We start from the raw sequence: 14,725 nt of genomic DNA on the forward strand, positions 1-14,725 counted from the left end.
GCTTTTGAATAGCCACATGAGTCGCTCACCGCAACCGATGAGAACCTAATATCGTTGAACGCACTCTGGCCGGGGACACACCCCTTGCAAGCTAGGGTGTCGATCTGCTAATTCGTCGCTGAACCAATTAGAAAGAATACCAAAATAACGAAAAACAAACCGCGAGATCCGCTAGCTCCATGGAGTAGATCGTGTTGACTACACCAGGAAGAGGATGGAGCCAGGAGACTATTATTCCATATGCCATCGCCTCCTCCACCAAGAAGCCGTCGCAAGGACACAAAACCTCACAAAAAAGATAGATAAACTGCAGGCAGACGTTGATCTATGGTTCTCCTCGTCACCCGATGCCTAATCGGCGGTCGGAGACCAGAAAAAAAAGCCGATCTGAAAACTCCCTGCGGCTAGGGCTTGCTCGTTACTTCATCCGTCTTCTAGTAGTGTTAGTTAAATACCATGCCATAATGAGATGCCTCCACAGAGCGACCGATCGACTGCTTCGTGCGGCCCGGGATTGGGGTTCAACAAGCTGCGGTGGGCTGGGTGGTGCTGCATTGGGCCCAGTGATATGGGCTTTTTTTTTTCATATATGCTCCTTTTGTGGAACTTTGCTGGGCCGGTGCTACAACCGGTGTAGCACCACACCCAGCTCCCTAACTGTGCCTAATTGACGGTGTAACTAACATGTCATTAGGATAGGATGAAAGTGAGGCAGAGGACAAGGAGGCCTGACTCCGGTTGTTAACGTAGTAGAGTCAGGGCGAGGCGGTCAGGGTCGCGTGGGCGCCGACGGACGAGGGCACAACGAACTGTGGGGCGATCCCCCGCGCCGCCTGCCAATCCGAAACGGACGCCACTCCCCGTTGGATTCGTTCTTTCCTTTTATCAGACATGGTTTTTTTAGGAGCAAATAGCTTTTTCTAAAACAACGAGCTGTCTTTATTCATTCATGAAACAAGTAATACAATATATCGATACATGAACGAACACAAAACAACAAAAATATTTAAAAAAACAAAAAGTTTCATTGTAGTCTTTCGAAGTTTCTCTTGATCCACCTTTCTCATCTTGATGCTTCTCCACGTATTCGTTGATAAAATTGCAGATTATCATGCTTCAACAAGCTGAACTAATTTCAAAGGTTTTGAAGAACCGCATGAGCGGCCCACCTCAAAAGGTGAGAACTTAAAATCATTGAGTGCACCATGGCCGGGGACATACCGCTTGTAAGACAAGCTGTAAACTACATGAATCAACAAAGAAAAAGATCAAAAACACACAAAAAACGTGTCGTGAGAACCACTGACTTCATGGCATAGGTTGAAACGCCTACACCAGAACGATCAAGGAGCACACTAATCTTTTAGACGACGAAGTCTCCATCACCAAGATGCCACTGAGAAAACACACAAGCATAACAAAATAAGGTAGCAAAACTAGATGCCAGATGTTGATCCGTGGTTCCTCGTCCCTTGATGACAGATCGACCGTAAGAGACGAGAGGAACCGTCGGAGATCTAATTATATAAACTTTCTCGAAGACAGCAGCTAGGTTTATTCTGTTGTTTCACGAAGCAGATACGTGCAAACATGTTTTTTTTTTAGGAAAAACCATCGTGACACGCTTTGTTATTATGAAAAATAGTTACGTGACTTATCATCGTCCAAAAACAAAACAAGTATTAGCCCGATGTGTCCGAAGCGAGTATTAGCCCTCCCCGAATTGGAAAGTAATCGCCATGACGATTGGGCCTCCACCACCCCTTCCCGGATAGAAACTCGGCCCGTTCCCGCTTCGCAGGCCCAGCCCATGCACCTGCAGGCAATGTGCGCTAAACCGACGTTGCCAACCACGTGAGGATGTACGCTCGAATGCGAGCCCATCGATGCTACGCACACAGGCAGCCGCTCTTGTCCCTGCCCAATGTCTCCGAGCGATCCGATCGATAGAATAAGAGTAGTTTTTCTATTCCAGGTATAAATACGCTGTCCCAGAAGTGTTCCTCTTCCTACCGTGTGCCATAAAAATATGTACGGAAACAGCATCAGGCTCTACCACTACTGTAGCTCAGCTTGCTCGATGGATCAAGGAGGTATCCTAGGGTGTTTTTGGTCTTATCCGTCTATGCTCACCAACAAATTGGCCATGGCTACATTATGCTCTACTGTTTTCTTGCAACAAAAAAGATTTGTATCCCTCCAACATTGCTATGTTGGTTGTAGCAAATGGGTCATGTATTTTTTGTTTCCACAAAATGTTGCCGACCAACCTAGCTGGGTGGAGGAATTCCTTGCCGATCATTTGGCTGGAAATTGAACGTACCTGATTAGCAAAGCTAATCGGTTATTTGGTGGAGTACGTTTTTTTTTTCTTTTCGGCGCAACTTGACACGTATGTAGTATATCTTAAACATGCGAGACTTATCTGTTTCTTGTATTGGCATATCTTAAACAACATACGCGATCCTAGTTGGCTTGCAATGACTGTCAATGCAATGGATGTCCACGTGAAGGTGCGGTGCTTGCAGTAACGTGGAGGTATTGCCCTATTGGTGGTTAGCATAAGTACAACATGTACCTGATTTTCGTAGTTGAACAATTTATCAAACACATCATGGCACACAAAAGGTGCACCATAGTTCACTTTGTATCAACTATGTTTCGAGGATCTACATCTTAGAAATTATTCGATCGACTTGAGGTGCAATTTGGATCGTGGTTACAAAGAAAACTAAATCCCTTTCCTTACCCCAAAAGGTCCATTGTTCCTCGGCCATTGGTTTCGATATCACTGTGTCTAAAAATAAACCATTCCAGCTTTCAACGGTAATATTACATAAATACTTGCTTCATTGAAGATCTCCAAGTCACTTACTATGATTGACAACGCATCACATGATCGTAGAAAACGCGTGGTTTCAAATTCAGGGAATAATCTCCAAAACAAAATTGTAAACCAAATATTCAGTTTGAGTAAAGCAATAAAATTGTGTTTCATCATGTTTTGGAACTTGGCAAACTAAAATCGTAATTGTAAGTCTCAAGAAGCAAAAGAAAAAAAGGCAAACACATAACGCATTCTAACTTTTCGTAGTTGAACAATTTATCAAACACATCGTGCACACAAAGGGTGTACCATAGTTCACTTTGTAGCAACTATGTCTCGAGGATCTACATCTTAGAGATTATTCGATCGACTTGAGGTGCAATTTGGATCGTGATAACAAAGATAAATAAATCTCTTTCCTTACCCCAAAAGGTTCATTGTTCCTCGGCCATTGGTTTCAATACCATTGTATCTAAAAGTAAACCATTCCAGCTTTCAAAGGTAATATTAAATAAATACTTGCAACAAATTGAAAATCTCCAACTCACTTACTATGATTGCCGGCGCATCCCACGATCGTAGAAAACGCGTGGTTTCAAATTCAGGGAATAATCTCCGAAACAGAATTGTGAACCAAATGTTCAGTTTCAGTAAAGCAATAAAAATGTGTTTCATCATGTTTTGGAACTTGGCAAACTAAAAATCTCAACTGTAAGTCTCAAAAGCACAAAACACACACACACACACATGATGCAATATGTGCAAACCTCAAATTAACCCATGGCCGTTGATTCCAATACGAGTGAACATGCTATGATCGCCAATATACATGGGACGGATTTTAGGGCAGCGAATATTTTGTTGAACAAAAATCATGGCATTTTGTTTTGCATTAATAAACGTAAAAAACACACCAGAGAAAGAAGGGGGAAGAAAGAAATAAGAGTCGTAGAGCGGCACGAGTTGTTGTTGAGTTGGTTTTCCCTCTTCGCCTTTTCCCTCCCTCGCTCCTCGCCCCCTTCTTCTTCCCCCCCAAACGCAAGCTTCCCCCGCTTCCCTCCCTCCCTCCCAACTCGGCTGGGCGAAACCCTACTCCTCCGGCCCCCTCCCCCCGGCTCCTCCCCGCGCCATGGACGGCTCTTCCAGCCTGCCCCTCCCGCGCCCGTCCCCCACCCCTCAGTCGCCGCTCCCGCCGCAGATATTCCTCCGATGCCCCGCACCGCCGCCGCCGGGCGCCGCCCCCGCACCAGCTCACGTGCACTTCTTCCGCGCCCCGTCGCCCATCCCCATGTACTCCCCGCGGATCCCCGGGCCTCGCTACATCGCCGCCAGGCCCCCCACGCCATCACCTCCTGCTGCTCCCGCTGCCATGGCGCCTCCGCGGCCGCCACCTCTGGCTCAAGCCTCCGCTCCCGCGCACCCGCCATCATCCGAGGCCGCCACGGCGCCGTTTCCGCCTCCAAAACCGGCGGCCAAGGGGAGGCCGCCCAAGCCCAAGGCGCCGGTAAGTCCATGGGAATCTCTATTGCTCATTCCTGTGCTAGTCAATTTTGTAGCTAATTGCTGTGATTGCGTATTCTGTGCTATTGGAAGTATGGTGGATTCTAGTGTTCATCTACCACGATCGATCATCCAGTTCTGGATGCCATGAATTGGGTTTTTATGTTCAACTTTAGTTTTGCTCGAGGGGAATGGTTATCGCAATTAATGGCTGTGTCGATTGAGCTCACTGGCTGATACTGCCCTCGAGTGGTCCTGTGTATAGTGGTGATGTATCCAGTCAAATCTTCCATGACTAAGCGCAACAATGTTATGTCTCCATCATTAGTTATGGTCTAGAGAAGCCATGCTAGGTTAAGCTCCGGCCGTGTTCAGATAAACTTGCGCTGTGGTCTGTGGATAGCAAACATCTAATTGCTATCTGATTGAGTTGTTGTGTTTTGGAGGGAGCATCTTAGGCAAACACTATTTTGTAAACCAACCTTGTGCAGGGGAACTTTAGTTTGTACATGCATCCACATACTTTTCTAGCTTATCTATGTCTTCAGCTTAGAACTGGTTATGTCAACTTTCTCAGTATGAGCATGTGTATGTAATATAGGATTACTAAAGTACTAAACCCAGACTGCTTGGATTGGTGCCTAGGTTGCCTAAATATAGTTATAGGGGTGGGTTTAGTCTTGCTTGGAATGTCCAACGCAAGTTTTAGTAGCATATAAGGCGTGTAGAGTCCACGGGTGGCACTTCCAGGTTAATCCTCTTGCACAAACCATTGTCAAAAGAGCAAGTGGGAATTCATTTGTTAGCACACCCTACGGCAGGCTGGGTATTCAGGGAACTTTTGGGCCCAGAGTGATACAAGTATGCGTGAACAAAAAAATGATGTGATAGAATTTGGACGATTTTTGGGATGAGGGTCTAAGACCTTGGTACTTAGCCTTATGAAACAGACTGTCCTGGTACTACGAACTAGTACTGCAATGTCGTGCAAAACCTTTCTTATTTTTTATCTTAATTTCGTAGCCACCCCTTGGAATCAGGGTTTTATTACTTGCTGAATTGCTTTGATTATTCCCTCATTGTAAGTCTCTTCTATTTACATGGCATGTTAGCATGCCATTTCAAGGCTCATGTTAGAAATGCCATAGTATCCCAATATAGTTATGTAATTAGTGGCACTCTGTTAGCGTACTACTATAATATGAGTATTGCCAACATCTTACTTTAACTGCTTGACATGTTTTAGGACAATGAGCAGAAACTTGAAAGAGAAAATGCCCAATCTGAAGTCGGCAAGGTAGAGACTGAGCAAGGGCATCATAAAGAGGGTACCACTGGACCAATTAAAGGCATCAAGCGACCCAAAAAACAAAAGGGTTCATCACACGGAGCAACTGAAGGTGCTCTTTTGCTTACGTTTAATTCTGTTTACATAATGTTTTGATGTGAGCCACTTCAATCATTTGATGAAAAAACGTTCAGTTATTCAAAACCAAATTGGTCAATATAGTGGCCATTTATTGACGGCTTTAGTTTTCCTTTCAGGAGATGCTGGGCCTTTATTTTCGCCAAACAACTGCCGCTATGACAATTCCCTAGGTAAATTATGCTATGATTCTCCCAAAGTAAAAAGAAAGAAAGATGATGTGTGTTTCTTATGAGATTCGCTTGCTGCCAGGTCTGCTGACAAAAAAATTCATCAATCTCCTTAGAGGAGCAGAAGATGGAACACTTGATTTAAATAAAGCAGCTGAGACATTGGAGGTCTGGTTTAGCACATAGCAAAAGAAAAAAAATGCTTTCATTGTCTCAGGTTCTTATATATTTTATTGTTGTTCGAAGTTTAGTGCCTTAATCCTTGTAATTTTATTAATTTCTGTAGGTGCAAAAGAGGAGGATATATGATATAACAAATGTCCTGGAAGGTGTAGATTTAATTGAAAAGGGCCTGAAGAATATGATTCGTTGGAAGTAAGTGTCACATGTTTCTGTTTTTAATGCATTTTCCCAGCCATTTGGCTTTTAACTGATGCAAAAATCTATCACAAGGGGATTTGACATGATAATGCCTAAGGAGATGGAGCGGCGAACTTCTGAATTGAAGGTACAGTACTAAACTGTATGATCTTCATTTCTGTTTTTATATTTTTCTTGCTATTTTCATGCTATGTAAACATATTTCAGTGTACATGTTTATTATGAGTCGCTTTAATTTTCATTATTACAGGGGTTGCTTTTTTTGGGGAAAAAATATATCTGATGTTCTCTTTAGCTTGCTAACCTCAAATTAGTGTAACGGAAATCAAACCATGAATGTAGCAACAAAGCATGCTGTAGTGGATGGTGTGTATCAATGATTTAGTGGATGCAATACGCTCAGCTGTCTGTAAATCTATTAGTCATACTAATATCCAAATCAATATGGATGTATCAAAGGTCTAAGATGAACTCCCTTAAAAAAAGGTCTAAGATGACCAGTAGTACTATCCTGCACATTTCTATACATTTATAACTTCTTGTTGGATTGACATTTCACAGGAGGAAATTGAGTCATCGTATGATGAAGATTACAGGTTGGATGAAGAAATACTGTAAGTTCTTTTGACAGAAGCAACAAAAATACCTGACCCCTCCTACCTTCTTAACGAATAATTACTCGTTCTGCAGGAAAGTACAAGCAAAACTTGAAGCCCTCAAAGTAAACAAGGACACTAGAAAGTAAGATCCCCACCTCGTATGTTTACAAAATTGTATCATGTGTTGCTATAGCCAAATGGGTCCTTGTGTATTTCTGTTTAGGTGGTTGTATCTTTCAAGAGAAGATATTATTAAGATTCCCCGCTTTCAGGTAAGTAATCTTCAGGCTTCATATTTCTTTCTTCTTGCTATAATTGTAGTTACGTCAACAACTTCCCCACTGATTGCAGGGATCCACTCTTATTGCAATAAAAGCTCCTCGTGGAACCTGTGTTGAAGTTCGAGATCCTAATGCGGTAAGTAATGTGTTAACTATGTGGTTTTAGGTGTTGAATCTGTGTGTTTGCTGACACAACTTCATTTACCAGGATATGGACATCTTCAAGGATCTGGAATCTCAAGAAAAACAATACCGGATTCTCTTGAGAAGTTCAATGGGTCCCATCGATTGTTATTTAATTAGGTAAAACTACAACCGCAGATTATACTGGAATTCATACTCAAATCATTAATCAAGCTGCTATGTTGTATCAGTGATCATCAGGAAATATCCAACCCAGATCAGGTGGCACCAGACAATTTAGATCCTGCGGTCACTACTGGAAGTTCTCAAACTCCGCAGCAGGTCGATTATCATCCAAGTCAAGCTCCAGAAATTGGAGAGAGCAACATTGTAGGCAAGCAGGCATCAGAACCATCTAGAATGCAAGAATTGATGTCTGGCATTCTGAGAATCGTACCAGCAGATGCTGATGTAAGTAGTGCTACTAAAACCACATAAGAAACCAACTAATTAAGGCTGTCTGATACTTACTGATCTTTCTTTTGCAGATTGATGCTGATTACTGGCTCGCTTCTGAAGTTGACGCTACTATGACTGATACATGGGCAAGGGCAACATAGTCGGTGGATCCCCAAAACTTAGCCCGCCTCTTTACTTAGAGAAATAGCAATGACACCACAATGCGCATTTGCATTGATGATGGAGCTGGACCAGTAGGGCATCCATGCACCTTCAACTGAAGTCTTGTCCTGGTAACTCGATTGCATTTTCCCTGATGCGAGCTCTGTTCGGTCAGTCTGCAGAGCAGAGAGTTCACAGCAGGCAGTAGATCTTGTACATTAACAAGATGATTTTAGCTGGTACCTCGCCTGGTACAATACTTGAGGTAGGCTCGCAAACCCAGTAGGTCCGAGCATTTCATTATACTGGCCTTCCTTTAGAGGGACTGTGTGTGTGTATACCAAGTTAGAAAGCAACACGGTCCAGGAGAAGGCCATTCGGTTGGTTTGTGTTATATGTTATCTGGTCTTCTTCCCCTTCAGGAGCAACCTTGATGTATGTATATCCTGACTAGCAAGTAGCAACCACAGTTACCGGTAACATATCAATAAAGGTATATTTCATATCAGTTTCTTTCATGTTCGGCCATTGGTTCTGATATGTGCATGAATATCTTGCAAGCAAATGGCAGTTGCAGATATTCAACATATATATATTGATTTCATATGCCTTTTTTTTCGAATTTGCTGTGCGTACGGCGTTTTTGTATCCATTGTGTGTCTGATTGTTCCTCCTTCGGTGAGGTAGTCCAGATGAACAGCATGATCTGCTGCGTCGGATGGGTGTCAAATGAGTAACGTTTTAAATTATATCCGTTGTTTTTTTATTAGTCTGATATCGTACATTATTAATATCTATACCTATATATACCTATCTAAAAAGTTCACCTTTTTTTCTCTACGTTTTTTCGTCGAGCTTCCGCTTCCACCTCCCCTGCCGCGGACGGCCCAGCTGGCCCTCCTGGCGCAGCCCAACGGAACCACAACGTCCGTTTCCGCAGCCCGCCCAGCTCCCTTGGCCGGTTGGCCCTCCCGATAGACACAGCAGCGAACGACCAGATTCTAAAAAAAAAAGCAGCGAACGCCCGAACCGCTGCGCCGCCGTCCTCCCCTGCGGATGACGCCGCCCGTCGCGGCCCTCCGCCCGTCGTCGCCATCCCCAGCCGCCGCGATCAGCGCCGCTTCCTCCCCACCCCGCGTCCTCCTTCTCCGCCGCGTGGCGAGCCGTCCGCGTCCGCGCCAACCTGATGATGTCCAAGAGCTGCTGCTGTCAGGGTACGGGGATTGATGCCCCAGTGGAGGCGGTGCCAGGAGTCGTCCGTGCAGGCGAGGTTGCGAGGAGGAGGGCAATGGAGTTGGAGGTGAGCTGCGCCTTGAGCAGGCGACGTCGCCCGGGGTGGTGGCGACGGGCGTAGCGGAGGAGCTCGGATGTGCCTTGGGTCGGATCTTGGTGTTGGACGCGGATGCGGCGGTGGTATAGGACGTGGCCGGGACGGGAAGCGGCGGCGCAGTAACGGACACGGCGGTGACCTGCTTGGTGGCGCGATGCTGGACGGGGCCAGAACGGGAAGCGGCAGCACGGTGCTGAACGCGGCCGGGCCGGGCCGGGATTAGGTAGTCGGGATCTCCCGCGGCGGGTTGCTTGTTCGAATCAAGTGGCTATGTGCTTGTAAAAGGATGAACTTGATGCCCAATCTTCATGCTTGTAAAAGGAGTACTGTGGTAACGTGGAGATGAGCAGGCTCACAGAGCAAGCTGTGTTCTCCGAACCATATGGTCACCAAATACAATGGCTGGACCTCGCCTTTTCTTGATAGGTGCTGAAGCAGTTCGACGGGATCAGGGGATCATGGGCTGAAGTTGGAAATTGCTGAATTGAAGTCAATGTAATTTGCACAGAACTTATACAAAACAATGGTGCTTATATGATGTGTTTCTGATGTGATTTTTTCCATTGCAGATTTATCGGGAGAGCACAGGTTTTGGTTCATGGAGATCTCCATACTGGTTGGTGACCACAGATTATTCATTTGCAAAAGTAACACGAGCATCTGAGCTCCGGTGAAGGAGCTCCTGGACATCGGTACTGAAGAAGAGAGCACTATTCGAACACGCAAGTAGAGTCACCGTCAGTGAAATTCGCGGGCAGAGCGTCCTCTCTGATAGCGGTGCGTCCCTTCACGCGCAGGTGGATGGGACCGATGCAGCTACCGAGAGCCGACAATGAGGACACCAACGGGCAGTCGGCGATGCTCACCTCCTCCAGCCGGGAGAACGCTTGTTTCGGCGCGTCGTCCCACGCCACCAGCCTCGGCATGTCGTCCAGCAGGAGCTTCTTCAGCTTCGGGAACGCGCCCCTGCCGCCGCCGCCGCCGCAGAAGCCGCTGTCGATCCTCTCGACAGTTGTCAGCTCCTTGATGTCCAGGAGCTCCAGGCATGGCAGCCCGCCCAGAGCAGGCAGGCACTTCATCTTCCTGCAGTTCCTGAGGTACAGCCGCGTCAGCTTCTCCAGCGCGCCCAACCAGCTCGGCCATGTCACCCCTGGGTACCTCGTGATGTGCAGGCCACGGAGATCCGGGTGTGGTCGGAGGCCTTCGAGAACGGCAGCGGCAATGTCAGCAGAAGCAGCCAGAGGAGCTGCCGCAGAGCTTCCAGCAGCTGAAGGTACTTCATTAACTTGGCATTGCAGCTTTGCTTGCAGGGGCGCCCACTCGAGCTTAAGGACCTTGACTGAGCCTTTGCTCGCGAGGCGAGCCTGCTCAGCTTCCTCCTTGCTCTCCACGGCTTCCAGGCCCTTTATGCTCAGCGTCCCACCCAGGGAGCTCATGCCCGCCAGCTCCGACATGGCATGCCCTTCTTTCTCGGACCCCTTGATCATCCTGAACTCGAGTGGGCCTTGCAGCTTCACCAGGCTCCCGATGCGGCTGATGGTAGAGATGCACTCTGTATGTATGTCAAGGTGCCGCATGTTGATCAGCCTGCTCATGTCATCAGGAAACTTGCACTGCCTGTTCCCCTCCTTGAAGCTGAATGTCTGGAGAAACAGCAGCCCCGTGACTTGATCGCAGAGATCAGTCATGGTGCTTGGGAGGCCTAGGTACCTCACATGTTTCAGCTTGTTGATACTTGCAGGCAGTTGAGTTAGGCCTGTCTCTGACAAATCAAGCACTCTCACACCCTTGAATTGTGTCAGTACACTTTTGTCAATGGCAACCAAGGGGTTCGATGTCGAAGGACCGTTGTCATCATCATCCTTTAGGACTAGCAAGGTACGCAGATTGCTGAGAGTGGTGGAGTAAGCCTTGAGCTGATCAAGAAATCCGCTAGTAACCGCCAAGTGGCGAACCGTCACCGGGATGCTTCTCGGCACGCTCGTGCGAGAGATGCTCATGCAATTCTTGGCAGAAGCCCGGCGTATCATCTGATGGATGTGCTCGTGGATCACATAAGCTGTATCGTCTTTGTCTTTGTCTCCTGATCCACCCCTGTTGCTGTTGTCTTCTCTTTGGAACAAGGAACGATCCACCAGGCTGTTGAAGTAGCCTCTGGCGATGTCTTCCATGCTGTTGTTTCCGCCAGGACAAGACTCGGTGTCCTCCACGAAGCCATGGGCTATCCACATCCTGGTCAACTTTTCAATCTCCAACCTGCAGCCGTATGGGAATATGCTGCAGAAGGAGAAGCAACGCTGCAGGTGCGGCGGCAGATGACGGTACGTGAATAGATGCCCTGAAATCACGCTGCCAATGTTATGGTCGATGTTGTTTAAGATGTCGGAACACCGTCTAAGACTCGCCCGGGCCCTCTGTTCCTTCAACTCGTCGCCGATGTCAATGGCTGCCAATGGGGAACCCTTGAGCTTGTGCACCTGTTTATGAAGGAGTTCCTGGCTTCGAGGGTCACCAGTAGTACCTATAAGGTTTGCAGTTTCATTTATCAGCAGTGTCATCTCCTTTGGTTTGATCCCGTTCAGGACTATGGTAGCGTCTGCTGCTCCGAGTGTCGTGGCACAGATCTTGGCTCGAGTCGTCAACACGATCCTGCTCCCGTGTCCGGCGAAACGGGTGAACGAGTCCAGTGCCACGCGTGCCTGCTTCCTTGCCGTTGCTGTCGTTGCCGATTCGTGGTTCCACACGTCGTCCAGCACGAGCAGGCACCTCTTGGACATCAACAGCTTGCCCAGCTCCGTCTGAAGGCTAGAAACGTTCATCTTGCCTACCGGCTTATCGCCCGCGGCAGACTTCCAGATCTCTTTCAGGAGGTCAAACTCTGTGTTCTTGTCGTAGGCGTGTACCCATATGCGGAGATCAAACTTTTCTTGGACGTCGCGGTATGCCTGGCGAGCAAGCTCCGTTTTCCCCATCCCGGCATCGCCAACGATGGCGATGACCTTCTTCTCCTGCTCCTGCAGCTTGCCGTCCTTCTGCAGCATGGAGACTAGCTGGGTATACTCGTCCTGGTACCCGAAGAAGCTCTTCTGATCCTTTGCAGGGTTGGGGCCAGTTTCTTCTCTTTTCAAGATGGAAGAATCTCCGCGATGCGAGTCTCGGTACAGCTCCTGCGCCCTGCCACGAAGCTCGTCGAGGTTCTTGAGAACTTTGTCCAGCTGATCCAATGAAGCCTTGCTGCTGGTGCCAGCAGCAGCAATCCCCGCGGATTTGCTGCTGCCGGCACCGCTCTGACGCTTCATCTTCATCTTCTTGGTCTTCTTCTTTCCTAGATTGTTAGTATTAACTTTCGCTGTCTCGGCCTCATGGATCTCCAACTGGAACAGGTCCAAGATCTCCTCCGCGTCATGGATGGCGTCCTTGAGCCTCCACAGACGGTCGAGCCTGGTTTGGCCGTTGACGAAGCCCATGTTGTCTGGATCGAGGAAGCCCTTGATGTCCTCCAGATCCTGCGCCAGTCTCTGCAGCTTCTCCTTGGTGCCCTTGGATAGCTTGCCGCACATGCTGGACGCGCAGGATCGTGCGACCTCCATGAGCTTGGTGATGTGAGGCGACACGAACCACCCGACCGCTGCCACTATAAAAGCTTCTGCTACTAGCACCATCGATCGATTTCTATCTAGCTAGCTGCTCTACGTCTCACCTGCAAAATCAATTAATGAGCTAAAAATGATGGATCTGATACATATCTAATTAACAGGAATGATATTACAGGTTTAAGTTCAACGATCTAAAAGCACTAGTACCTGTGAAATTCACAACTTAGAACGACGCCAGACGACCGATCAACAGAACGCAGATATATAGCTCAAATACGCACTGTATATATGATGTACGTACCAAGTATCAAGTAGCTATAGATGTTGGTCTGGTATAGCTAGGATTCATACGATCGAATTCTCCCCATCCCAGCAGCCAAAGGGGGGAGATATGGAATGAGGTGATAAAAGTCAAGTCAAGCGATACAAGTTAGGTCGATGCATGTTTCTGCTATCGTTATTAGCTAATTATTAAGCCTTATGAAGAGGAAAACTCAATCATCATCTGGTGGTTTGAGACGTCCCTGCGATTGGTGGTCCACTAGAAACAAAATTTAGTGAATTGGACTAGGGCCGGCAGATGGCTAACAATAATTAACCAAGTCAATGTTGTTAGGAGCAATCCGACCGGTTTAAGATTATTCCCTAGACAAATTGTGTGCCAAATTTCAAAATCCTAATCATGGACTTCCAATAAAAACATGGATAACTTTTTTTTAAAAACATCGTATTCCCCTCTATGACGATTCATTGAAACAGGCACCCAAGTTGGGTACAACATTTGGAGTTGGATCAAAGTTTAAACCGCGACGATGTGCGCAAAACGCACTATTTCATTACAGCCGGCATGAAGGCTCCGCGGGCCAAGGGCTTCTCCTTGGGGCGATGCCTGGAGCGCGTCTAAGATCTTGAGGCGGGAGCAGTCGTCTAGGAGCATCTCACTGTGGTCCCCGCATTTACGTCCTCAGATTTGAACTATAGATTCAATACGATGTGGTACCGTATACTGACCGATCAGTCCCGCATGTCAGACTACGGGCTGAGTTGTTTGTCGCTGCCTTCTTTTTGCCGAAATCCCCTGCAGCCTCCACCATGTTCTGTTGGTTTTCTTGTGCTCGCCGCAGACTCCTTGCTTCATCTGCGGCGGCAAGGCGACCATGACGTACGCAGCTCGATGACGCCGCAGAAGAGGCTGTCATGACGATCGCCATCTAACTTTGCTGAACCAAACAGGGAACCGGCCAAAGAATGATGGACTATAGCCTGTGCTGCAGCGATGGGGCGGAAACTACACGGAATGTGCAAGTGTCAGGAAAACGAATTCTGTGGACGGAAAATTACTCCGTAACGTACTCCTCCCTCGGTCCCTCCGTTGCTACCATAGTTAGGGGTTCCCGTCTGATTCATTGAAAAGCACCATACGTAAAATACAGGGAGAGATGGCACCTCAAATGGTTTTAATAGCCAAGTGGAATTGAATTGTAGTACATCCTTGTATTGCTAGCTGCACCATACATGCATGCTGCGATGAACTCCTGGACCTTGTCAAATCCTGGGTTCTTTTCCGGTTCATATCAGATGTCCATTCCAGTCAGTCATTTCATTTGAGCTTGTCCGATGTGTGTTTTCATGCAAGTGTTTGATGTAGTAGGCTAGTAGAACTTGATTTTTTTTTTGAGAACCGTCTGGCTTTATCGATTCATAGAAGAAAGTATAATAGAACGAAACAAGCTAAACGAACATAAGGAACGAAAATCTACCGTAGAACTAAAAGCTCCATCACGGTCTTCCGAAATCAACATCTCTAGATCCATCTTCCGCATCTTGACGTTTTTCCATGTAATCGGTAATGGAATTGCAGAACACCACGC

The 14,725-nt window shown here is 47.1% G+C and overlaps 2 protein-coding genes across 3 annotated transcripts; one reads left to right on the forward strand and one right to left on the reverse strand.

The window, feature by feature from the left end:
- Positions 1-3,875: 3,875 nt before the first annotated feature.
- Positions 3,876-8,439, forward strand: LOC100829559 (transcription factor E2FC). Its single transcript, XM_010241356.3, has 13 exons — positions 3,876-4,331; positions 5,574-5,727; positions 5,873-5,926; positions 6,006-6,091; positions 6,210-6,298; positions 6,377-6,431; positions 6,866-6,918; positions 6,995-7,045; positions 7,127-7,175; positions 7,255-7,320; positions 7,393-7,487; positions 7,559-7,778; positions 7,856-8,439. The coding sequence occupies exons 1-13, from the start codon at positions 3,957-3,959 to the stop codon at positions 7,925-7,927; spliced, it is 1,419 nt and encodes a 472-aa protein (XP_010239658.1). The 5' UTR covers positions 3,876-3,956; the 3' UTR covers positions 7,928-8,439.
- A 1,359-nt stretch (positions 8,440-9,798) lies between these two features.
- Positions 9,799-13,316, reverse strand: LOC104585495 (putative disease resistance protein RGA3). Of its 2 annotated transcripts, none has more exons than XM_010242403.3 (2): positions 13,062-13,316; positions 9,799-12,958 (listed from the first exon to the last, which is right to left on the reverse strand). In XM_010242403.3, the coding sequence occupies exon 2, from the start codon at positions 12,918-12,920 to the stop codon at positions 9,969-9,971; it is 2,952 nt and encodes a 983-aa protein (XP_010240705.1). In that variant the 5' UTR covers positions 12,921-12,958; positions 13,062-13,316; the 3' UTR covers positions 9,799-9,968. The 2 variants fall into 2 exon arrangements, with proteins under 2 accessions (XP_010240705.1, XP_024311232.1); XM_024455464.1 differs by having other exon boundaries at positions 13,156-13,312.
- Between the last annotated feature and the right edge of the window lie 1,409 nt (positions 13,317-14,725).

The sequence above is a fragment of the Brachypodium distachyon genome, chromosome 5 (genome assembly GCF_000005505.3).
Source record: "Brachypodium distachyon strain Bd21 chromosome 5, Brachypodium_distachyon_v3.0, whole genome shotgun sequence".
NCBI lineage: Eukaryota > Viridiplantae > Streptophyta > Magnoliopsida > Poales > Poaceae > Brachypodium > Brachypodium distachyon.